The sequence below is a fragment of the Triturus cristatus genome, chromosome 3_1, assembly GCF_964204655.1.
Source record: "Triturus cristatus chromosome 3_1, aTriCri1.1, whole genome shotgun sequence".
Classification (NCBI taxonomy): domain Eukaryota; kingdom Metazoa; phylum Chordata; class Amphibia; order Caudata; family Salamandridae; genus Triturus; species Triturus cristatus.
Genome location: NC_140583.1, coordinates 49655932 through 49681640, shown reverse-complemented (window position 1 = coordinate 49681640; position 25709 = coordinate 49655932). Strand labels below are relative to the sequence as shown.

General features: G+C 46.0%; 1 protein-coding gene across 2 annotated transcripts in view; it reads right to left on the bottom strand.

The window, feature by feature from the left end:
- LOC146859674 (astacin-like metalloendopeptidase) overlaps positions 1 to 25709 on the bottom strand; it is a 565544-nt gene that overhangs the window by 61973 nt on the left and 477862 nt on the right. For both annotated transcript variants that reach the window (XM_085643427.1, XM_085643428.1), the window contains 2 exons: positions 24856 to 25081; positions 2992 to 3110 (listed from right to left, as the gene is read on the bottom strand). In XM_085643427.1, the coding sequence (XP_085499553.1) occupies positions 2992 to 3110; positions 24856 to 25081 (345 nt within the window). The remainder of the gene's footprint in view (positions 1 to 2991; positions 3111 to 24855; positions 25082 to 25709) is intronic.

Genomic DNA, 25709 nt, shown 5'->3' with positions numbered 1-25709 from the left:
TTGCCTCTAGCCACATAAAGAGACTAGAGGGGTGTGTTTAGAAATAAATACATATATTTCATATATATACCTGGTGTGGTCTCCTTTCATTTAGCCACTCAAGAGATTATAGACTGGTAAAACAAGCTGCTTTACATTCCTTCAAGACTTAGCCTGAAGGCTGCTCTCCATAGCTACCACTAGGATAGCTTTCAATAAAGGTTGCCTTTAACCTATCATCAATAAGGGGTTGTTTGGACTGGTGAATGGTGCCCACTATAACTAGTGGACAGCATATACCAGGCCAACTTCTCACAGGCACTCATTCACTGACATGGTTATTTTGAAAAACAAAATAGAGAGCCTCGACAGACTTCTGAACTATAATATTTAATAGAAACATACAGAAGTGGATCTAAAGCTTAGAGACTGGGAGACACAGGCTGCTGTGATTTGCCATTTTTCAATAGAGTCAAATTCCCTAGTTCTAGATGCTGTTGCTATCATCTTATTTGTAATAAGGGATTTATATATTTGATAGAGTGAGGAGTGGCATAGAGCAAGATAGAAATCAGAGGTCTTAAATGCCCCACGGTACGTGTAAGGACTACGCGTTTACTGACGTAAAATATTAAATCATGGTGGACGGGATTCATTTTATGCCAACCCACTCTACTCCAGCCTCTACCTGACATAGGACTTTCACCCAAAAATAACGCTTGCTGGAACCAATTCACTCCCTATGATGATTGCTCTATTCTCAACTTGCTTACTACTCTGGAACCCTCTAACCACTTCACTGACCCTCTACCCTCCAGCTTCTTCAATGAAATAAAAGGGTCCTAAGTCCCCCTGAGGACCAAGATAGTAAATGCCTCCCTACATCAAGGTATGATTCCTGAATGTCTGAAGGCAGGGCAGGTTTCGCCCATTCTCAAAAACCAACGGCGGACCAAGAGGACCTCAATAACTTTCGCCCGATCACTTGCATCCCAACTCTATCGAAGCTCCTTGAGAAATGTGTTTTTGTCCAACTATGTAACCACATTGATCAATTCCAGCTCTTGGATCAATTCCAATTGGAGTTTCGCCAGGGTCATAGTACTGAAACGGCTATTATTCATATAGTAGATGACGCCCTAAAAATGCTTGATCAGAATGAAGCTTGCCTTCTAATCCTCCTGGACTTATCTTCAGTGTTTGATACGGTCAGGCATGATAACCTCCTAGAATTACTGGAACGAAGGATGGGTCTCTCCGGCCCTGTTTTAAATTGGTTTACCTCCTTTCTCAACAACAGAACGCAAAGATTTAAAGTAAATCACTCCCTTTCCAACTCCTTGCCATCTACTCTTGGGGTTCCTCTGGGATCTACTCTCTCTCTCACGCTCTTCAACTTGTTCATGGAGCCTCTTACGGTTTTACTCAATTCTTCCATCATTCAGTATTACATGTATGCCGATGACACCCAACTTGACTTGAAAGTCTCCTCCCCTGACAAAATCAAATCACTGTACTCTACCTTACTCAAAACTCAACACTGGCTGACTACCCATCATCTTAAGCTCAACTCCTCCAAAACTGAATTCCTCCTGATAGCACCAACCAAAAAGACGGCCATCATCACTGAATACTTGAAACACTTAGCAGCTCTCAATTGTACCCCTCACATTATTGACTCGGTTAGGTCTCTTGGAATTATACTTGACAAGTCATTGAGTATGCAGGAACACATTAGTGCAGCCACCAAAGGGGCCACCTTCCACATGTCTATTCTAAGAAAGATTAAACCCTTCATTCCCCCTGATGACCTCAAGTCTGCTGTGCAAGCTCTAGTAATCTCCAGGCTAGAGAATGGCTGTGCAACTCTATGTGGGCTACCCAGATACAAGTTGGCTCCGCTCAGGGCTTCCCTGAATTCAGCTGCAAGGCTCATCACAGGGGCCAAAAGAAATAGCCACATATCACCGGTACTGAAATCTTTAAACTGGCTACCTTTGGAGGCTAAGATTGTTCTCAAGATTGCGTGCATGATGCACAAGGCCCTTCACTTCAACACCCCGATGTATTTAGCCCAAAAACTGGAGCTCTCTGGCAGGAGCCGATCTTCTAGGAGTCCCACCACTCAGTTGCTGAAACCTCAAAAATTCTAGAAAAAGAAAACTTATAACCGGGAATTTTCCGGTATTGCCCCGAGAATCTGGAACTCCCTGCCTCTTCACATTAGACTGATTACCTCTACGGCGTCTTTAAAAAAAGAAGTGAAAGCCCTATGGATGAATGCCCTTGTTTGATGGCACCTACTTCCATTGACTATGACCACTCCGTTTGCTTGTGCTCATCTGCTGTTGGTTTGTTGCTCGTATATGCTTCATTATTTCCTGCTTAAATTTTACTGTTCGTCTATTGTTTACAGTACCCTGCTTATCATTGTTGTTGTTGTTTTACCTGCAACTCTGTTTTCACCTCTGTACAGCTGTAAAGCGCTCTGATACCCGCTTGGGTCACGTTCAAGCTATATAAAACTTTATAAATAAATAAAATAAATAAATGTATATTTGAGTTTCCTGGTCCCGCCCCCTTTTATACCTCAACAGGTTCATTCCAGGGTATGTTATACTGGTGCTAATTGCACAGAACAATTCTTTTTATGATCTCAGGAAGTTGTCAAATAACTCAAAGAGAAATATCACAGAAGAGAGTGTAGTTTATAGAAAGAGTCATGTATTTATTAAACGGCTTGTATACAGAAAAAGTGCAATCCAGGCAAATTGATATTTTGTCTCTAAAATGCTTTCTGTACATGGAAATAGGACAGCTTTTCATGCCTTTTGCTGTTATTTGGTGCCACCACAAGGATGCATCTTAAGAATGCTGCATTACGTCATCCTCCATTTCAGTATTTAAGTGTCTGTAGGACATGAGTATGCACAGAAATATGAGATTCAGCCTTTATCTTAAGCAAGTGATTAGGATTCCTATAGACTTCTTTCCAGACTGTGCTGCACATACCTTGTATCCTGCTGGAGCCAGAATGGTCATGACACAGTCCATGCCATTGGGGTACTCCAGGGGGTACCCGGGTGAGGTGATGATACCATTGTCTTTAGTGGAGGTGCTGTCACATGTCGCTGCAAGAAGATGGGACAATAACAAAAAGTTTACATATGTTTATCAAGGAAATTACAGAATGCAGTGAGGAAATAAAGAAAAAAACTAAGCAGCATCCAAAAGAAATGAGGCAGCATGGAGGTCCGCTCCCAAAGGGTCGTGGGCGTAACATTACATAGGCCCCCCCGCAGCCTTGGCATTACGTGGGGGCCACTGCTCTACAGGGGCCCCTCCACGCAGTACTGCACATAGTACTACATTCGCTAACAGCAGGGTCTGTGACGTCTCACTGGGATCAGTCGCGGCCGGCATGACTCGCGGTTGCAGGGGAGCGGGGGTCTCGTGGAGGAGGGAGGTTTATTTTAAAATAAAAAAAGCTAACTTATCTTCGCACCCGCGTCCCGCGTTTTCTCGGCGCCAGTCCTGATCGGTGCCTGCTCCTGCTCTCCTGCCTCCCACAGGAACAGAAAGCAGGCAGCCTCCCTCCCCTCCCCTAAGCCAATCACAATGCTGCAAAAGCAGCGTTGTGATTGATCGGGACGTCGACTAGCCAGGCGCCTATGGGGAGGTTATTTTCTCCATGTAGGCTGCATGCTGCCTACATGGAGAAAAGGCAGAGTGCGCATGACTGGTTTGGTCGGCCCCAGAGGGCAGACCAAACAGTCAGCACTCTCAGCAGTGGGCAGGCAACTCCTCCTCTGAGCTAGAACAGACATGCCCACCCGCCCGCCCCCAACCAAACACTTCTGCTTTCTCGCAGTGAGAGAAGCAGAAACATAAAATTGTAATTCTTAGCATTTTATGTTTCCGCTTCTTGCACTGTGAGAAAGCAGTAGGGCGACACTCCTCCTCCCTAGTGGAGGAGCCGCCCCTGTTTGGCATGTAGTTTTAACGTTACGCTCGCCAACGTTGCAACCTATCCTCACAAATTAAGTGGTGCGTGCATACTGGCTTCATGGTGCGTGCTGCTCAGATGCATGGTCTTCATCCTTAGGGTGGGGCATAGGGAGGGACAGGGTTAAGTGGTATTGCCATGCGCAATTGAAACTGTAGGTGATGCGGCCGGTGGGTCTGAGGCACTGTGAGGGACCGTGAGGCCATAATTTCATAATTGCTAGCCATGGTCTTCTGCCGCCCGCCTGTACCTGCCACCGAAGCTGCCAGACTCAGGTGAGTCGGAGTCTAGGAGACAAGGGCATTAAAACGTAACATAGGGCCCCGCGCTCCGGCCTCTAGGGGTTCCCTCAGTGCAGTAGGGCACACAGTACTACACCACTGGACTTTCTAGACTAGCTGACAACAGGGTCCGTGAGTGATGCCAGTCTGGGATGTGGTTTTAAAGTTACGGGCGCCGCCTCACTTCATAAATTAAATAGTGCATGCGGACTGATTACATGGTGATCGGCCGCGGCATGCAGCTGCGTGCGCTACAGCCTAGGGGCTGGACCAGGCTGGTCTTGTGATGCACAAATGCGACTTACTGCACGTGAGGGATCCGGTGGGTCCCTAGCACTAGAAGGAAGCGTAAGGCCATAATTTAATATTTGATAGCCCGGTCTTCTGTCGCCCGCCTGTGCCTTCAATCTAAGCTGCATGCCTCAGCCCTCAAGCAAGTCCGAGTCTAGGACAGAGATAGACTGACTGGCCCAAGGTAGCAAGGGGGCAAGCCAGGGGTATCAGGCGCCCTTAAATGACTCTAATGCTGGTCACATCCCCTTTGAACATATGAAGCTGCAGAGCTCCTAATCTGAGAGGGTCAGTCCTTTTAAAGACTTCTGCATGCCATATCTTGGAGAAGAGCGTCGGCCCGCAGGGGGGCTTTTGGGCGCCCCCTGTCACTGTGTGCCCAGTGAGTGGTTGAGATGTCAGTGAGTGCAAGAAAGTGCAAGGGAAGAACTCAAGAGCATCTCGAGCCTTACAGGTGCACGTCACATTTCTACGGACAGGTGCAGAATGAAAGAAGGAGGTCAACCCCTGCCCTCGCTCCACAACTCTGCGCCATCAGGACATCTGAGGCAAAAGAGCGAGGAACGGATAAGGGTGGTAAAGGGTGCATTTGTCACAGCGGCATGGAATCTGGCCCCGGGTGCCCCTCCTCCTCCGCAGTGGCATCAATTCAAAGGGTGTGCCTCTGACAAGCAGCAGTTCATTTAAATGGCCTGAGTCAGTAGTTCTGTTTAATATCGGGAGGCCTGCCAGCATGTCATCCCTGTAATGACAATTGAGTGAGGGTGAAGAGTGAAAGGATGGGTAATGGACAGACGGGGAGAGCGTCTACTAGCCCAGGAGCATCTGAAGGTACCAGGAGAAGGGTAGAATACATGGACATGGGCATCCATGCTCCGGCCTCAGGCTGCTGGGCCGGGGCGCGCAGCTGGCCATGAATCATAGGATAGGAGAGTCAAGAAGCATGGTCCCAACATATTGCCACTAGAGGAAGCGATGGGCAGGTGCTGCAGACCCCCAGACACGAGGAGACGAATAGTAGTAGTCCCTCACTATTCCACGTAGGGTTGGCTTGAGTGCTAGTGGGAATGTTCTCTGCTTCTCTGCGGTTGGGGCTGCTTTTATTTAGGGCTCTCGGCCTGCTTACATTGTGAGACTCGAGCCACTCAGCCACATCCATATTTAATGGGAATGCATTTTGAGAGCCTGCCCGCATGCAGCCCTACGAGCGAGGGCATTGGATTGATTGATGATTCTTTGATGGGGGGTCCACTGACTCAAGTCGCTGCAAGAGATAGAAGGGGTGGGGTGGAGTTCCTATTGGAGTTGTGATTGCACAGCTGCTTTTTTGGGGGGTTGCTTCATCGAAGGGCCCTGCCTCAGTATACGTCTTTCGTGCATTTGTGAGAGGGTATTGGGGGGTGCGTGGTCACACAGGCCTGTTTTATGGCAATGGAGTGTATTAGAAAAAAACGTGAATTTCTAATGGGCAAACTTAGTTTGCACATATTTTAAAAACAAACTTAAAACTAGCTACTATTTGTTAGAATTCACATGCCGCTTGAGCAGATTTGTTTGCTTCGTACTAAAATATACATGCCTTTGAGTTTCCGGTTGCGAACCAATGCGAGGGGCTGCAAGACATCTTTTCAAATGATTTATGTGTACCCCTTTGCCTGCAGGTCTGCCAATGGCCACCCTGCTACTTACATTTACGTGCCCACCATTTTGTGATGGGCTGCTATCTTCCCGCACACTTCCTTTCACGCACAGTAAATTCTCGGCTCCTGTTCCATGCCAGGGCCTAGGTCTGATTCTAACTGCTCTGGACCGTATCATGTTTATCGAGCCATATCCTGGGGCTCGCCACTTGCCAGGGTCTCCTGACTCTCCCCAGGTCACAATTGCTGCCTCTTAAGCTGCCCTTACTGGATGGGAGGTCGTTGCACCCATTAAAGGCCAATGCCATCCAGAGACGCTAAGGCATGGACAAAGTGGGCTCTGGCCCAGGGCCCCGGACTTTCAGGGGGCCGCCTGATAGATTCAGGTCTGTTCTGCAGAGTATTGCCCTGATGGCATTAAACAGTTCTTTTTTTATTTTTTATTTATTTATTGATATTTCAGTGAATGAGAGCATTCGACAGTACATCAATTATGATCGAACAATGCAAGGAGTGATTGCCTTATTAAGAATAGACTAACAACAATCACAAACAGAGCAGGAGCATCACAATAAACAACAACACACACGAGATAATATGACATCCATTCACAATTAACGATTGGAACTAGCGGAGAGCAGCGATGGATGAAAGACCTGGGGTCCGGACCAAGCTGGACTCACGAATCAGAAGTATGATTAGCAGACGATGCTTGACCGGGACTGGCCGAGGCCTCGGGATCTTGGACGTCATCTCGGCTACGAGCTGATAACCAGGCTAAACAAGCATTGGCATAGCCAATAGGTCTCGCTTTTGGGACCTTATAAGTATTTAGTAATGCAGCACAATATCCTTGGTGCAACAACAACTGTTGCATGGCAAAACACTTATAAGGTCCCAAAGGCGAGACCTATTGGCTATGCCAATGCTTGTTTTTGCATTTGTCTCCCCGAGTGGGAAGGGTATGCCCAGACGTGGGTCCCGTGCTCTCCATGCCTCTGGAATCAAGCTATCCTGGCTGAAGAGGGGTGATCCCCCGAAACCGGTCCTGGGATGCTTGTTTCCAGTCCAGGGAGGACCTGGCTTGGCAGTTCGGGCTGGACTGTTCCCATGAGGCACAGGGTCAAGACTGATTTGCATATGGCTGGGTTCAAACTGGAATGGCATGGTGAGCAAAAAAACGATGGATTTAGGCCCAGATCTCTGTACTGGGGTGAACGTATGACATTGTTCTGCATTCTGTCCATCAAGTGTTGTTTTTGCAAAAATTCTTTCAGAGCAAGCATTCAAAATGAATACTGATAATATTTTATTGGTGCTAGGTCCTCAGCAAATTTACTTTCCTGCCACAAGAAGACAATCCCCCACCAATGTTAGCAGTGACCTTTCGGCTAGGGTTAATTCATAATGGGATACATTAATGTAACTCATAAAATTTACTCACACTTAAATACAGCGATCTAGTACGTCTAAAATAAAATGCTACAATTAGTGCTGCGTTAGGATCAAAATATTTTAAACCAGATAAACAAAAAAATGGTAGAGACAAAATAAACATGAATGCTAGCTATCTGAGGTATTTAAAGAGCTGTTCAGTGAACAGAAAAAACCCATTCTCACTCCCCAGTCCCGCATCACTAACAAGGACCAAAAGCGTCACTCTCGAAAGTTCCTTTGTTTGATGTCGTCTACTTGAGTGTTGAGACATATGGTGACATCATTCATCTGATGGAGACTTTAAAATTAAGGCCACATTTTCGGCGAGTCAGTAAATATAGAATAGCACCTTTCCTAGTGCGTACAACATTCAGGAAAGTCAGAGGCACTTACCCAGCTGAAGTGAAGGCTGAAGAAAGCGCAGGAAGAGCGCCAGCAGGAAGGCTTCCATGATAACTATTTGATAAACTAGTTCCCATAAATACAGAAGTGTATGTTCACAAGGCTGGCTTCAAGAGTCCCAGCTAAACCACCTTACCTTACATTTGAAGGTTTATGGGAATTTTTGGGAAGATGTGGCCTCTTGGTAACAAGAAAATATCCTGCCACATCGGATACAATGAATTGTTTACCATCGTGTTACAGCTACTTGACTAGCGCGCCACCTACGGATCGACATAGGAGTACTGTTTTTGAAGCCAACACAATAACTTTGTGTATGCACGGAGCTCTTGTAAAGCACTTGAATACATTTGGGATGTGTTTGCGCTACATAATCCTTCGGGGAAAAAAAGCAACAAAAGAGATGAGGGCGGGAAACAAAAGACAGTGGAAAGATTATCAAAAACAACTTTGGAGCGCAGGAGGCAGATTAAAAAAAATACAAAAGGGGAAAGCAACAGTTACAATACAATCTGAGCTGATCTACTAACAACAGATACTGGGCCGTAACGCAAACGTTCAGAGTTGAATTACCTGCATTACAAAGAGCTTATCCCGTAGAGCAACATCGTGGCAGAGCGTCCCGCTCATGAATGAAGAATGGTCCGAGTGATGGGGTGATTAACTGGAGCATTAAAATAGCCCAATGGTTCTAAGCGTAGATATATCTGACGCTGACGTGAAACATGTCCAAAGCCGCTAGAGGTGACGCTCACTATCTGTATTGGAGTCATTTTAAGGAACATGTTCCCACATCGGTGAAAGAAAGTATACTCGCATATGGAGAGTCCGCGTGCTTGTGTGCTAAAAAAGGAACAAAGACAAGTGTTGGCCGTGCGAGAGCGGCCGGAGACGCGATATGTGGTGGGGGAGAAGCGGGAGTAGTGTGAGCGCGTGCATCATCGCGATCGCGATCTCTCTGAAAGCGAAAGTGATCGCGATGACGCACGAGTTTTCAAAGTGCTGCTGAAGGCTAGCGCGCGTGCACGGTCGCGTGAACGCAAGCACTAGGCCAGCCTGCAGCACTTTGAAAACTCACATACAAAATGTCTCTCCGAGCCAGCGCATGCACTGGGCTCAGCGAGACCTAAAAAGGACCCCAAATATCTTTTGGTCATGATGCCTGTGGTAGTAATTCCCAATATATATTCAATTGCTCTTGACAGAATGTTGTATCAAGGACTCGAGTTTTGGCAGCTGGTGGGGCATGTTTGTCCCAGTGCATCGAAATGTGTGGAAACATAGGTACCGTCCTGCGTATGTGGGTGAAGCTACTTCCATATGTCTATTAGTTGGCTACCAGTCATAATGGAACAAAGTGCGTGGCTGGATCGAGGGTGCAGCATTTGGGACACACCTAACCTATCTATATCATCAGACAAAATGGCATTGAAATCACCTCCCCATATCACAATATCACACCCCATAGTAACAACCTTCACCCACATGTCGTAAAAGAAATCGGGATCATCTACATTTGGTTCGTAAACTGCTACTTGAAATATATTGTGTCCCTCCCAGAGAGACTTTTAAAATGATGTATCTTCCATCTGTGTCAATTTGTGCCTGTGACAATGTCCAGTCGAGACCGCTGCAAATGAGGATTGCGACTCCTCTCGCATTACTAGAGTAGGTTGAGGAGTGGTATTCACCCCATCGTTTGTGTCTTAGTTTATTCATGTCTGTGGGCTGGAGATGGGTTTCCTGCAGGAAAGAGATGTCCACTTGCTGCCTCGCAAGATATGCGTGCATAAGTCTGGCTTTTTCCTATATGGTTATTAAGGCCTCGGACATTCCAAGTCAAAAAGTTGTATTGAGCTGGTGCCGTGGTTAGCGACATATTGAATGTATTATGTGAAATGTAAGGTTAGCTCCTGCGGTCGAAGGACCTGTAGAGATAGATAAATGATTTGTAAAATGTGCCAATTGTTGTTGCAGGTGATGGAAATGTGTCGTGTGGTGTTATCATCTGTAGAGATTTTACCTAAGTGAGCTTCTGATGAACTTAGACTTAACAGTTAAAAATCCCCCCACCCACACCAACCCCCAATTAGGTCATGTATTAGTTCCTACCCATTACCCTTCAAACCTAAACAAACAAGAAACATTAGAGATGAACTTAGGGAGATCCTCCGGGGGCTGTGGAGTCCCCCACATACCACTCTGCCAGGTGGAAGGGTGGTTGAGCTGTCGAATTTTGGCCATTGGGAGTTCACTCCCAACAGTGAGTGTTAGGATCTGAGTTCGAGGGATCCAGAGCCATTGAGTTTATAAATTGTTCGAGTCATCAAATAGAGTGATCAACAAGGCAGGCGGTTGAAGCAATAAGATACATGTGATAAACGTGTGTGTAATGTCAATCGTTATCGCTGAGAGTGGCATTAGAGTTAGTGTCATTGGGCTGGCCAAGCTTTTTCGACTATGTTTGAACAATATGCTTTGCAAATTTTAATGCTGATTTCGCATCGGTAAAATAGTGCAGCATATTTTTGTGCTTTACCCTCAGTTTCGCAGGATAGAAGAGAGCATAGTTGACGCAAGATTTTTGAAGAAGGCGCTTGGCCGGGCCGAATTTGCACCTGGCAGCTTGGATTGTTGGCGTGAAATCTGGAAAAAATGAAAGTTTATTTCCTTGGCGAGTAACTGTCCCTTGTTCCCTAGCTTTACCCAATATGACATCTCTGTCTCTGTAATTTAACAATCAGGCTACAATAGGTCTGGGCGTGGCTCCGCCCGGAGGCTTAGGTGCAAGTGTATAATGCGCACTTTCTATCAGAAACATAGGAGACAGGTCAGTGCTGAAAAGCTCCATGAAGACCTCCATTTTGTGGATAGCAGTTGTCTCTGGGATACCAAGGACGCAGATGTTGTTTCTTCTTGAGCGCGCCTCATGGTCATCATCCTTGGCTTTGATCATCCCCAGCACTTTTTCCTTGTGAAGAAGGTGGTCTTTAGACGCCACTTGAAAATCATGTGTATCTGACGCCCTGTTTCCTAGTTGATCTAGGCGAGTTTCATGCGTATCTACTTGACTACGAACCTGATCACGTTGGGAGGGGAGTTTGTCCAGCTTATTATTGATAGCCTTGAGGCTGGATTTTACCTCCACAAGGATGCTGCGTAGATCCTCCTCGGGCGATTCTGTGGGGATGTGCGTGGATAAGTCTGTGTCTTGGTGCCCTTCAGGATCGGTGGTAAGGGTACTGCGCCTACTATCAAATTAGATTTTTGTCTGCTTTGGGTCTGTTTTCCCCATATTGACTTCAATAAGCAATGACTGAGTGGTCTCAGGAAATGAGAACTGGCCACGCGGTGGTTTCAGTAGAGCACCACAACGATGAGATTGCCGAATAATGCAATGTAGAGGAAGAGCACAGATCGCAGCAGCAATGTGGTGTTGAGAGGCTCACCTCCAGAGCCGGTACGTCAAAACTGCAGCCCTAGCAGGATTGGCAAAGCAAGGTCCGAAATTATTTAGGCGTATATATCATCAGTTAAGGCAAGTGTGACAGGGCGGCCTCCGAGCATTCACCCAGTATGCAGAGCGGAGCGTCTGGTCATGCCTGGGCCTAGAGAAAACACAAATGGAGGAGAAGGAATCAGTAGGATTCAGGGCTGCCCCTGGTCACGATACCCATGAGTGCCCATAAAGTGACTTAAAATGCAGGGCCGGTGGGCCAGTTTCGGCAAGTGGCAGTAAAAAAGAACTATACAGTCCAATAAACTCCTGGCGAGGGCTTCGCTCTGTAGGAGCACGTTCTGGGCAGGCCAAAGCTGGCTCAGGGGACATCGCTTGTGATCCTCCAGGCGGTGACCAGGCCCGCGGTGTGCTATTAGGCCACAGCTTTGCTAAGTATGCACGGAGGGGTCTAGGCTCAGGAGGAGGGTGCCACCTCATCTGTTTGCCCAGGCGTGGTCCGAGCGGTGCGAGACACTGTGCAGGGAAGCGCCATAACAGGGCAGGACTTTAACCGGATGATCAGGGTAACCAACTAGAGTGAGGCCTCAGGCCGACAAGAAGAAATATGCAAGGTGCAGGTTTGGCGGTTGGAAGCTAAGGGGGACGGCCGGTGTTGGTCGGCGCATAAATCTAAGAACGCCCTGGCTCCAAGAACCGAGCGACCCCCGCACTGCACTGCCGGGTGCCCAGAATTTGTCCAATGCGCCACCAAAATGTAGAAAAGGCCGCCTAACCTCGGTGAGTCTCAAAAGCTCAACCTGGACTGGAGTGCAGCAGCTGAATCCAGCGTCTGTATCGCAACTGCCGCCTCTATTGGCTCATCGATGGTCACTGAGGTTCCAACAGAGGCCTCTGCACCCGCGGCTCTTTTCCAGATGATAGTTGGGTTGCTTCATGCTGAACCACACCAGCTTGGGAAGCGGGCTCGCCAGGGCCGTAGATCACGCACAGATCCGGATGGGCGTCTACGAGAGGGTCCTGCCCCAAGCAGGCCCTCGGTGTCTCAGCCCACGATGTGGCAGTGGCGGCTTTTCTGTATCAAAATCGCTTAGAAACAGATCTGCATGTTCACCGGGTCGCCTTCAAACAGGAAGTGTGGGAAGATCGCTTCGCTAGGCAGGATAATTGTTGGATGATTTAGCGCGGCCGGCGGAGCTCGCTTAGAAAGCGGCCATGTTGCTCAGCCATGCCCCTCGGCATTAAACAATTCTTAAACAGATTGTTTTAAATACCACTTTCCTTTGCTTTGTTTTCAATATCAGTGATACGTATGTCTATTACAGACATTTTGTGGAGAAATGTGTTTATGTTTCAGGAAACATCCATAAAATTGTTTCTTTTAGATCAAATCAGGACCCCACATATGAGAAATGGGAGAGTGTCACAGAGATTATTGGAAATAATATAAGCAAGCAGCAGCTGTGTTACAATATTGAAAACACACATCACTATCCCTGAATATTACATTTAAACACATTTAGAATTTGGACAAGTGTGACTGCACTGCCAGCGATTCAGCCAAAGAGCATGAAAGAGTTAAAATATGATCATACATTACAGGTCACCCAAAATATGCTTGGGTCCCAAAATCATTAAGATGTCCCTGGTGCTGTCTGTGATTATGTCCCTAGTGCCATCTGCGATTATCTATGAAAGGTACCAGTACTGGATAACTGTATTTGCAGGTAAGTAACTTATTTTCTCATCATTAATGCCAACTGCTAAGAAAAATGCCTGGAGTGTATTTCAAATTTACGGAAGCCAGGCAGCGTTGTGGTCCATCATTACCATCCATTTGATCTCAGAATTCCAGGACACTGTGCTGGGCTAACATTATTTACCTTATGTTACTACCTGCAAGAATGCCCAAGTTCATACAACTTATTTTCCAAACGTTTTCAGGTAAATAACATGGGAGATGGAAATCTCATGTGAACGATAAATAAATTTTTAAAAAAACATGCATTTTGTTATAAGTTAACGCTTCTCATCTTGTTGTACCTTTCTTAATGACATTCAGGGGCCAATTCCAACGTACATACGCGATGTTGGGATACGCGATGTTGGGGTACGCGATGTTGGGGTACGCGATGTTGGGGGTACGCACAGTACATACGCGATGTTGGAGTACGCACCGTACATATACAACGCACGGGGGTGTATGCCTGTACGGCTCGTACCCCTGTACGACTCGCACCCCGGGAACAACTTTTCCCGGGTTACGAGTCGTACAAAGTTTGCTTCGTAGCGGGTAATGGCATTCCCCGTGTACGGGATGTTTTCCGTACAAATCGTAAATCGTAAAGCCGGTCCGGATCGTACTAGTACGGTTGGACTGCATTTTTACAATTTGTACGGAAAAGTGTCCGGGTCCGTCTGGTACAACTTTTCCCGATCCGATTTGTAAGGATCGGGCCGATCCATACAAATCGGATCGGGAAAAGGTGTATTTTTCCCATACGAATTGTACTTCACGGGTCGGACGGGACTTGTACGATTTGTATGGAAAAATTTACCGATACGAGTCAGACGGGAAAAAAAAATACAGGATCGGAATCGGCCCCATAATGAGAATATTTGCTATTTTGACATTAGGTAGTCTACGAAAGAGGAATTTAGTACAATTAATAGTGCGTTGTACTTCTGACTACTACTAATTTTTCTTACACTGTTATGGTAGAGTAGTGGAGTACAAATCAAAATAAAAATTCCAGGCTGCACACACCCCATGTCACGCACCCACAAACCACAAGATCACATTTGAAAAAGGCTTTATGGGTTCAACCAACTCTGAATTCTGTGAATTTCAGGCAATTCAGAATTTCTCAAACTGTAATTACCCAGAGTTGTGTGGATTAAGTACATCTGTAGATGTAGTGTTTGTTCCTTCTCCTAAACTAAGGTAATTTTTCACACTGAGGCACTGTGATGAGAGCACACTTGTAATACAAAGAGAAATGATGTACAGTGCCTGTTTCATTTCCTATTACCACCTCAGAAACACTTGTGCAGAGTTGAAACATTCTGCACCTTTGCTACAATTTGTGGTTTGCTGAATTTTCTACACAAAATGTATTTTCCATGGGCCTAGACGAGAAGAACTTCTATAGAGGGAAATAGAGACAATGTGCACCTAAACTGAAGAGAATGTGAGGCCTGACTTTGCTAAGGAGAGACGAGATGGCAAAATCTGGTCCAGAGATACTTTGAACGGGTGTAACTTGTTCCTTTGGCAGCAGAAGCAGAACCGTTTCAACTTTAGTCGATACGTCTTTTTGCAATGATATCTCTGCAGTCCTGTGAGATATTCATGTTCCTGAGCTTAAAGAACTCAGGAGCCAGGCATGCAAGTGAAGAGGCCTCGGGTCCAGGTGACATACTTGCCCCTTGTCTCTGGTCAGTAGAGATGGTGCAGGTTTGTGGCAAATGGGTTTCAATAGCAGAAAAAGTTCCAGGAACCAATGTTGCCTGGGCCATTGTGATGCTATCAGGATGAGACAACAGTGTTCTGTTTTAAGACCACCCCTGCTACTGGGCCACCCCGAAACGCACCCAGGGGCCTTTCCCCTGCTGGAACTGCAGATTCACCAGCATCCAACCCTCCACACCACCAGCCAGAGAACCCAACCACCTCCGCTGCATTCTCCTCAACACCCGCTCCGCTCGCAAGCACGCCATCGAACTCTGGGACCTCCTAGACTCCACCGCCCCCGATGTCGCATTCCTGACGGAGACCTGGCTGAACGCCACCTCAGCACCAGACATCGCCATAGCCATCCCACAGGGCTACAAGATCTCCGCAAGAGACCGTACCAACGGAGTGGGAGGAGGAATCGCCATCATCCACAAACACTCCATCAAAATCTCAACGAACACCGATGACACCCTCACCACCGCCGAGCACATGCACTTCCAGATCCACACCGACCCCAACACCACCCTCAGAGGAACTCTCATCTACAGACCTCCCGGACCCCGCCCACAGTTCAGTGACACCATCCTCCTCGGGGACCTGAACTTCCACCTCGAGAACAACAACGACGCCAACTCCACCGCCCTGATCGCCAACCTCACCAACCTCGGACTCAAACAGCTCGTAACGACACCTACTTACGCCGCTGGACACACGCTCGACCCCATCTTCTCCGCAAGCCCCCACGTCTCCTTCAGCCACACCACCGAACCACACTGGACCAACCACAGATGCGTCCACTTCACCTTCAGAAAACCCACCACACACCACAGCACTCAACAGCTACCATGCCGCTGCTGGGGCAAGGTCACCGAGGACCAACTGACTACCGCCCTCGCCCTGAGACCACCCACCGACCCCACTGACCCAGACACCGCTGCGACCAACCTCACACAGTGGATCAACGACTGCGCCAACACCCTCGCCCCTCTCAAGACCTCTACAAGCAACCACAACAACAAGAAAGCCGCCTGGTTCACCGAGGACCTCCGGATCTCCAAGCACACCTGTCAGAAGCTGGAGAAGAAATGGCTCCACGACCGAACACCAGACAACCACACAGCCCTCAAGAGCGCCACCCACAGACACCACCAACTCATCAGGACCGCCAAGAAGACCGCCTTCAAGGACCGCCTAGACAACAACGCACACAACACCAAAGAGCTCTTCAGCATCGTGAAAGAACTCTCCAACCCCAGCTCCAACACCAACGACATCCCGCCATCTCAAGACCTGTGCGACTCCCTGGCCACCTTCTTCCACCGCAAGATCACCGACATCCACGACAGCTTCAACTCCGACCCACCCGCACCCACCACCGAGTCCACCACCCCTGCGACTACCACTCGCACCAGTCGCCTGACCGTCTGGTCCAGCGTCAGCGATGAAGACACATCAAAACCATGAACTCCATCCACTCCGGATCCCCATCGGACCCCTGCCCTCACCACGTCAACAAAGCCAGCGCAACCATCGCGCCCCACCTCCGGAAAACAATCAACTGTTCCTTCGAGACAGCAACCTTCCCAGAAAGCTGGAAGCACGCCGAGATCAACACCCTTCTGAAGAAGCCCAAGGCGGACCTCAAGAACTTCCGGCCCATCTCCCTGCTCCCTTTCCCGGCAAAAGTGACCGAGAAGATTGTCAACCACCAGCTGACCCGCTACCTCGAAGTTAACAACATCCTGGACCCTTCCCAATCCGTTTTTGACATGGTCTGCCACCGCACCCTATCAGCACGCCTCCATGACACCGGTATCCAAGAGAAGGCCCTGGCCTGGACCACATCCTTCCCCTCCGGCAGAACCCAGAGCGTCCGCCTCCCACCCTTCCGCTCCAAAACCACCGAGATCATCTGCGGCGTCCCACAGGGATCCTCCCTCAGCCCGACGCTGTTCAATATCTACATGGCCCCCCTCGCCCACGTCGCATGACAACACAACCTCAACATCATCTCCTACGCCGACGACACCCAGCTGATCAAATCCCTCACCGAAGATCCCCACACCGCCAAAGCTAACCTCCACAGAGGAATGAAGGCCGTAGCCGACTGGATGAAGGACAGCAGACTGAAGCTGAACTCAGACAAGACGGAGGTCCTCATTTTCGGACCCACCCCATCAGCCTGGGACGACTCTTGGTGGCCCACGTCACTTGGCACAGCCCCTGAACCCACGGACCACACACGCAACCTGGGGGTCATCCTCGACTCCACTCTCTCCATGACCAGGCAAGTCAAAGCCGTCTCCGCGTCCTGTTTCAACACCCTCCGTATGCTCCACAGGATCTTCAAATGGATCCCCCTCGACACGAGAAAAACCGTTACCCAGGCCCTCATCACCAACTCGACTACGGGAACGCCCTCTACTCAGGAATTACAAACAAGCTCCTGAGATGACTCCAACGCATCCAGAACGCCTCGGCCCGACTCATCCTCGACGTCCCCCGCCGCAGCCACATCACACTCCACCTGAAAGGCCTGCACTGGCTCCCCGTCAACAAAAGGATCACCTTCAAGCTCCTGATCCACGCACACCAAGCACTGCACAACACCGAACCCACCTACCTCAACAACCGACTCAGCTTCCACACCCCCACCCTAAGCCTCCGCTCAGCCAACCTCGCCCTCGCCACAGTCCCCCGCATCCGAAAAACCACCGCCGGCGGCAGATCCTTCTCCTACCTCACTGCCAAGACCTGGAACACTTTCCCCACCATCCTACGACAGACCCAGGACCTGCTGGCCTTCAGAAGACTCCTCAAGAACTGGCTCTTTGACCAGTAGCACCCCCCACTCCCCAGCACCTTGAGACCCTCTCGGGTATGTAGCGCGCTTTCCAAATGCAGTGATTGATTGATTGATTGTTCGTACTGAAACAGACCCTTTTTTGACACGTTCTTTGCTAGCTGCTACAGTTGTATTTGCCTCTCTTCTGAGAGGAAAGCTTTTCACTGAATGGCATCTATCGTAGCTCCTAGGAAAGATATGATTAGACAGGGAAGGAGTGAAGACTATTCTGTGTTCACTGTGAGCGCTAGCGTCCCAAACAACAGAAGGCAAGAGTTGGTAGTCTGAGTGGGACCTCCTCTATTGCTCCTTTGGAGAGCATGACCTGGCCTTCTTTGGGCAATAAGTGAAGATGAAAGGGAGCTTCACTGGATGGAGTATCCAGTGGTCCCTGAGGGAATTCTAGGGTATGTCTATAGGTTCATAGGTCTAACACCCACTGATCTTTGTTATTTTGCTTCACTGATGCAAATGGTTGGAAATCTGTGCACCCACGGGTTGAGAGTGGAGGGAAGCTAGTACCCGGACCTGAGCATTGTTTTCTGTTGAAGTCGGGATCTTGGTAAGAAGACTGGTGGTATGCTGGAGGGTTATAGTTCTGATGGCACTGAGATTGGTAGGGCTGATACTGTGGGGTTCTCTGGTAACCTCCTTTATATGAGGTAAAACCTTGTCCTCTAGCTCCTCTGAATGGCATTTTCTGCTATTGTAATGGGCCTAATGATTTTGCTGTGTCTGTATTGGTCTTAATAGCCAAGTGTACCTCATCTATGTGCTTTCCAAATACGGAATCAGCTTCAAAAGCCATATCTAAAATATTTTTCTGAACTTCAACCATCCCTGTTTTCTCAGTACGGCGGCACCCGCCAATTTTCTAAAACCGGCATTGGCTACCTCCATAGCGCAGTCAATGGTCTCTGAAGCTGCACGTTCCTCCTCCTACAAGAACTTTCTAGCCTCCTGCCTTTTCCCTTCTGATATTAGGTCCACCAAAGCTACCATGTCTGACCACATCTGTCGGTCATAATGGCCGATAATGGCCAAAGCATTCACAACCCTAATTGTGACTGCATCCATAGTAGAAAAGCGATTTCCTAGAATGTCGAAGCTGTGCCCCTCCTACAGGTGGAGTAGTGATTAGAGTAGCAGGGTTTTTGGATTTTATGTGCGCCGCTTGAGAAATGACCAAATCTCCTCCCGGGTGTCCTATGAGGCAAGGTGGGGAATCCTCCAAAGCTCTATATTTTTTATCAATTCGAGGGAGCACCGGTGGTACAGTTGAAGGTGTCTTCATAATCTTGATGCCCTCTTGCCCTATGTAGTCAATAATGGGTATAGAGCATACAGATTTCCTTGTGTCCTCTTTGAAATAGTTCAGGAAGCAATCAGTCTTCACAAATGGAATCTGGTGGATGCTCTTTCCATTAGGTTAGGAAATCCTCTAATATCCTCAGGAGGAGAATCTGTTGGTTAATGTGGAGTAGGAGAGGGTGTTGGTATGATATCATGATCCCAAGGATCTGGCATCAGGAGAGGATCTGGTAGTTCGCCTTCCTCTCTATCTTCATCTGAAGCAGGCGAATCCTCTGCAATGGTGTCTTCTTCCTGAGTAGTAATACTAGGTGTAACTAGCGGCACAAGCCTGGCATACTCGGTGGTTCTGCTTGAGGCTGTGGTTTTTCAAGTTAATCCCCTTGCGGTGGAAACCTTTGCCTGTAGTCTGCCAACTTTGCTTGAAAATATTGGATGAGAGAAGTCGGCAGGTGGGTCATGTCTCTAGCACGCGCTTCCAGTTGAAATCCATAAGGCTGATAGTGGCAAGGTGGGGCTACGTAGCTCTGTTGATAATACTGGTCTTCATCATGGTAATCTTCATCCTTCTCATCCTCAGCCTCCAGACATTTTACAAGCAGCTCTGATGGGCTGTGATCGGCACCATAAATTCTGTCCTCATCAGTTCCCTATATGTCAAAGAGTGCAATGGGATTTAAGGTGATACATCACTGTACACTGACATGGCTGGATGTATAATTGTTTTAGTTATGTTAGTAAAATATGTAACCATCGTCGACTGTGGCGTCGACGGTGCAGCTGCAACCAGTTGAATTCAATAAACAATAGGGTGACCCTGTGTCCCTCAGAACATGGGTATGGGTATGTAAGCAAAAATATTGGTTCTGTTGGGTGTAGGCAACTATTACTTATACAGTTAATTCAATTATTTATATTATTTACTGCAATTCACACACTTAGATGTCAAAGCAATTTTGGACATGAGGAACACACAAAAACACAAAGAAATTACTGGGTGGTAGGTATTATGTTATTTTATATAAACTCCATCAATTATATATACCCACACAATTGATAAATTGCTGTCAACACACTGACATTTAAAGTGCTGTGTGATCATGTGACATATGTGCTCAGTGATAAAATCAGGTGCCTATTATATACAGAGTGCAAGAAATATGTGCATGAGAGGCCAGAGTGTCTAATGGGAAAAACAATAGCTCTGCTGCTTTATCCAAATTAATCTTTGCACGCAGAGTCTTGATCTGGACCAAGAGTTGCCGTCGACGTTTCAACTCAATATATGCATTATTGAGTGGTCAATGCGGGTCTTCATCACGGCAATGGTGGGGGAGGAGGGTTGACAACCTATCAGTAACCAGAGTGAATCCTGGTTAAATAGTCAACAATGGCAAGTGTGGGTCTGGTCTGTGTGGCTAAGGCCCCATCATGTTACATCAAGTTCAAATGACCTGGTAACGGGTTAATCTGTTGAGACCAATTTCAGCGATATTTGAAACTCACAGAAGCATGCATGAATCTCAAATATTTCAAGTTCAAGTCGGTTGATCGACTGAAACCGCTTTCAGGGATATTTGAAACGCTCAGAGGCGCACTTGAGTCTCAATTATTTTTACTATAGTTGTCCTCCGTGCGAGTTCGATAATTCAACATTTAGAGGCGTGTGTCACCACTGCTACCAGTGGCTAAAGAAACTGAAGAACCTCCAAATGTGCAACTTGTTTCAGCAGAATTGGCAAACATTGAAGAAGAAAGTGAATACATTAAAAGTGAGGATGTAGAATTACAATTAGAAGAACCAGAATCAAGCAATAATTACCTTTGCAAGGATTTGTACCTAAGTGATAGAGGGAACTTTCCACACAAACCTTGGCATGATACCGAGTTATGTAGGTTTGTCTTGAGAAGTGGCCCATGCAAGCCTAGAGAACCCTTCCCATGAGATAATAAAAACAGGTGCTTTTCCACAAAGTACTACTACAATGCAAATAGGACTGGAGAGGTTGTGCTACATTTTAAACATGGACAGTGCATACTGTGAACCTTGGTGGCTATTCAGAGATAGAAAACTGTCATCCTATCAGCAAGCATGGGTTAATGTTATTAAAGCATGGCAAGTCATGTCTCAAAAAAATTAAAGAACATGAAATGACGCGCTCACATTTAGTAGCTTGTGCTGTACATGGGAGATGGAGGCAAGATGAGACGATTGATAGACAACTGGAATCAATCTACAAAGAGCAGGTGAACTATCAGACACAAATTCTGAGGAGGTTCATCGATGTTACACTTCTGTTGTAAACTTGCAATTTACCTTTCAGAGGACATAAAGAAAAACTAAAAGAAAAAGATGATAGGTATTTTTTGGCAGTCATTGAACTTTTGGCCAAATATGATGCTGTTTATAGCCATCTGATAGCAAAAGAGGGTAGAGTTAAATATTTGAGTCCTGCTATTCAAAATGACCTTATTAAAATGCTTTCAAACAAAGTACAAAATGAGATAGTAAGTAAAATAAAAAATGCACAATTTTACCCTGTTATAATGAACACAATGCAGTGCATTAAAAAAGAAGACCTGATTATCCCATATGTAACACTGGGCCTTAATACTGAAGAAATTCCAACCAAAGTCAAAATTAATGAGAGCTTTGTTGGCTTCCAAAAAATCACAGACCAAAGTGCTGTGGGGAAAGCAACAGAACTTGTAAACATTAAAGAGGACAAAGGCCTAGTACTTAATAAACGTAGGGGGGGATATTATGCTGCCACCACAATGAGCAATGTATATCTAGTGGAGTACAAACAAGAATACGATAGAAAGAACCCAATGAAGTCTATCTACACTGTGCTGCGCATAATCTAAAATTAGCATTAAATGATGCCTGTGTGCACATTCCTGAAATTGCTGAATTTTATGACATTCTACAGAAAGTATATTTATTCTTCAGTCAAAGCATCAAACAGTGGGAACTACTTGTGATTACAAAAGAGAGCACAACTCATTCAAAGCAATCACTGAAGAAACTCTGTTCAACACGTTGGGCATCCAGACGTGATGCTCTCCATTCTCTACACTATCATTTTAGGGACATCATGAAAGCACTCAATACTATTTTACTGCAGTCTAAAAAGGATGATGAGCGCACAAAAGCTCGGGGAAATGCATGGAGACTTTTGAGTTTGTGTTAATGGTTGTAATCCAGTCCAAAGTGCTAGAGACGATGAATATTGTGTCCAAACTGCTTCAGTCTAAAGACTTGAACCTTTTACAAGCATCAAATATGTTAAGTAGTGCAGCTGATATGTTAACCAGTTTCAGAGAATAGTTGGAAGATGTTAAAAGCTTAGCATCTGCACCTGCAGCTGCATGGGGAATGCAATTGCAGTTTACACAAAACGACCACGTCGCAAAAAAAGCACTTCAAAGAACTCTGTGAAAACCAAAGGTTATGCAATCCCAAAGACAATTTTAAGGTGTCTGTGTTTTATGCTAACGTAGATATTGTTGAACACCCTAATTCAACACTTTTAGTTCATGATGCCTTGAGAAATCCTCAGAGCTACTTAGGTGATGTTGTTTGTAGCCGTCATGATCCTGGCAGCTCATTTTGAAAAAGACTTGTCCCTAGAGTTTCCACAACAAATCATCTCATTTAAAGCAGTGTTGGAACAACCTAAACAACTTATCTCAGGTGGCACAATAAGGGATCTAGCTGATCTTTTTTTTTTTAGAATCAATGCAATTCTACCTTTTTCCAACAATTCCAGTTACTGTAGCCGCGGCAGAAAGGTCATTGTCAAAGTTAAAATTGATCAAGAACTATCTCCGAAGCACAATGATGCAGGAAAGGCTGTCAGCACTTGCAACATTAAGCATTGAGAGTGATCTGGCACAAAAAATTAAATGTGAAATCTCTAACAGAAGAGTTTGCACGAAGGAAGGCAAGGAGATAACAATTCTTTGGGTCAACTACATCTCTCTAATTCAGCAAACCAAGCAGTAGTAGTCTTCAGCCACCTATCTAATTTGTCAGTCACCCTTCCTGGCGTTAGCAGCCTTTAGCCTCGTATCCACTTTTTAAGTATTGTTTTCTGCTTTAGGAGACTTCAAACTCTACAATTAATTTCTTCAGGCTCCTGAAAGTACTTTTTCTACTCATAGTATGATTTTCTAAATGTATCTGTCCTTGAAATCCCATGAGGAAGCTGTAAGTAATATGGTATTCTGCTAGTATATCACACTTTAAATATTGTGCACTTTTATATAGGCTACCTCAATGTCCCGAAGATACGTTTCTAGAAGCAAGAAGAAATGTATTCCGGTTGAAATAATATGTGTGCCTTCATGCACAAACAATAGGGGAATTAGTTTGGCTACATAAGTTTGAATTTTGTATGCTGTTGCCTGCTGTACTTGTTATTGTTTTATCAGTCACTCTAAAATATTTGCACCTTCATGCACAAACCAAAAGGGCATTGGTTGATTAAACTGGTTTGATTTTTGATGCTGCTGCTTGCTGTACTTGTAATTGTTTTCCCAGTCACTTAGAAATATCTGTACCTTCAAAAAGGAAAATGTTAGTCTAAGCTAGTATGATTCTTTCATGGTGCTGTACTTGTTATTGTTTACCAGTTGCTTTGAAATATGTGTACCTTTATACCAAACCAAACCAAAGGAGGAGTTGTTTGACTAACCTGGCTTCATTTTTGCATACTGCTGGACTTCTTTTTATCATGTACTTTGAAAGTATTTTGCCCTTGATGCAAGAAGAAAGTGGGATTGTTTTACAAAACATGCTTGATGATTGTATATTGCTGGACTGGTGATTACTTTATTATGAACGTTGAAAGTATTTGCACTTTTAATTTGCTTTACTAACTACAGTTTGTATAGATTCTGTCATTAGGTACTTGCTGATCAGGTTTATTTTTATTCTACATGCGGTTTTATTTATGGGTTGTTGCAGTTATCTGTAATACATATGCCTTCATTCTTGTAATTAGCATTGTTTACACTGCAGAAATTATAACTTCAAACAGACAAACAGCTGCATCAATGTTCTGAAGCATTCAGTTTTCATCCACATTTGCCTGTCTATATTGTCCTGATTAATAATTAAAGACATGACAGTAGAAATTTAAATTGCCTCCTCAGTTCACGTTATTATCATGCACAACCCTTGAAAGTCGCAAGTGTGTGGTATGCAGATAATTCACCAGTCTATTTCTCTTGGATTTTGCAGGATACTGACTTATATCTTATGTACTCCTAATGTATATTGTCAGTCGATTCTATGAAATTGCAGGTTTGGGTTTGTCTTGAAAAAATTCAAGTTATTGTCCATCAATGTAAATTCTAATTCAGACCTGACATAGTTGTTATTTGCTCTTCAACGATAGGCAGTTCCTGAGACAATAGGATCGCTCCTTGGCATTGTTCTGATTGCCGTCTTATGTAAATAATCTGATCTTGACAATGTTACAAATAGTGTAGTTTATATGTTAAGAGTATTTCCCACTTCATTATTAAATGTTTGAGCAAGACAATATAGAGGCATTGCATTAAATGTTGGAGATTTCAAATAAAAATATATCAGATTTTGGGGCGGTGGAGCAAAGTGGTAGGTGGTGGGCCAGGCCGCCGGGGGGGCCTCCATGTATTTTGGAGGGGGACCCCCTCAAGTTTCATTAAGCCACTCCAAAGGGTGTCTTGAAATACAAAGCCTGAGGAAGAACAGGCTTACCTGTTCTATAAGAGGCTTGGAAACCGCTGGCTGAGATGGCCCCATCACTGACAAACTCCACCAGCATCGCGCTTCCAGAAGACACAAAGGTCGGGAGATCCAACTTTCCACAGGCCTTCTTCAGTACAAATGGGGATGATGTATTGTCGCCATCGTAAACATTGATAAAGTCAGCAGAGCAATCTGCGGTGAGCTGGACATCAAAGGTATTGAACTGCAAAGAAATCTGACATGGGCAGAAACAAAAAGTTATGGCCATAACGCAACTGAGACAAGAAAAGCACATTGAATACTGCCAATAACCTATACTTGACCAGTCACAGGGTGATGAGCAGAAGTCAGTAAACATTATTGAAATCAGCATTCTGGTTCACTGAAAGAATATTACAGGGTTTAAGGCTTGACTAAGGCTTGGCAGAGGCCACGGTAGGAATGGTCACTCATTCGCAATGAGCAGTGATCAAACTGTGCCACTCTCAAGCTGAATCAAATGGCATAACTATGTGTTCCAGGAGCCATCAGGAGCTCTGCATTGCTGCCAACCTTTACCACTTAACCCTTTCTGGCCCTAAAGTACTGTGGAGACAGAGGTTGATCTTGACACTACCAGCAAAACTAAATGTCCCACTTCCCATTGGGACAGTCCAACATGGGCCTCTATTCTTTTCCACCAGAATATAGGGCTACAGAGGTGGGTACATGTGAGACCACTAATGAAGCTACATGTCCCAAGGGCCATCACGACAGGGCTGTGCTACTGCCTGCTGTGACCCATGATCCCTCGCTCCAAAGAAGCATGCTGCAAGGCAGTGCGTTCAGTGAGGTGCTACGGAAGGATGAGATGATCCCTTGAG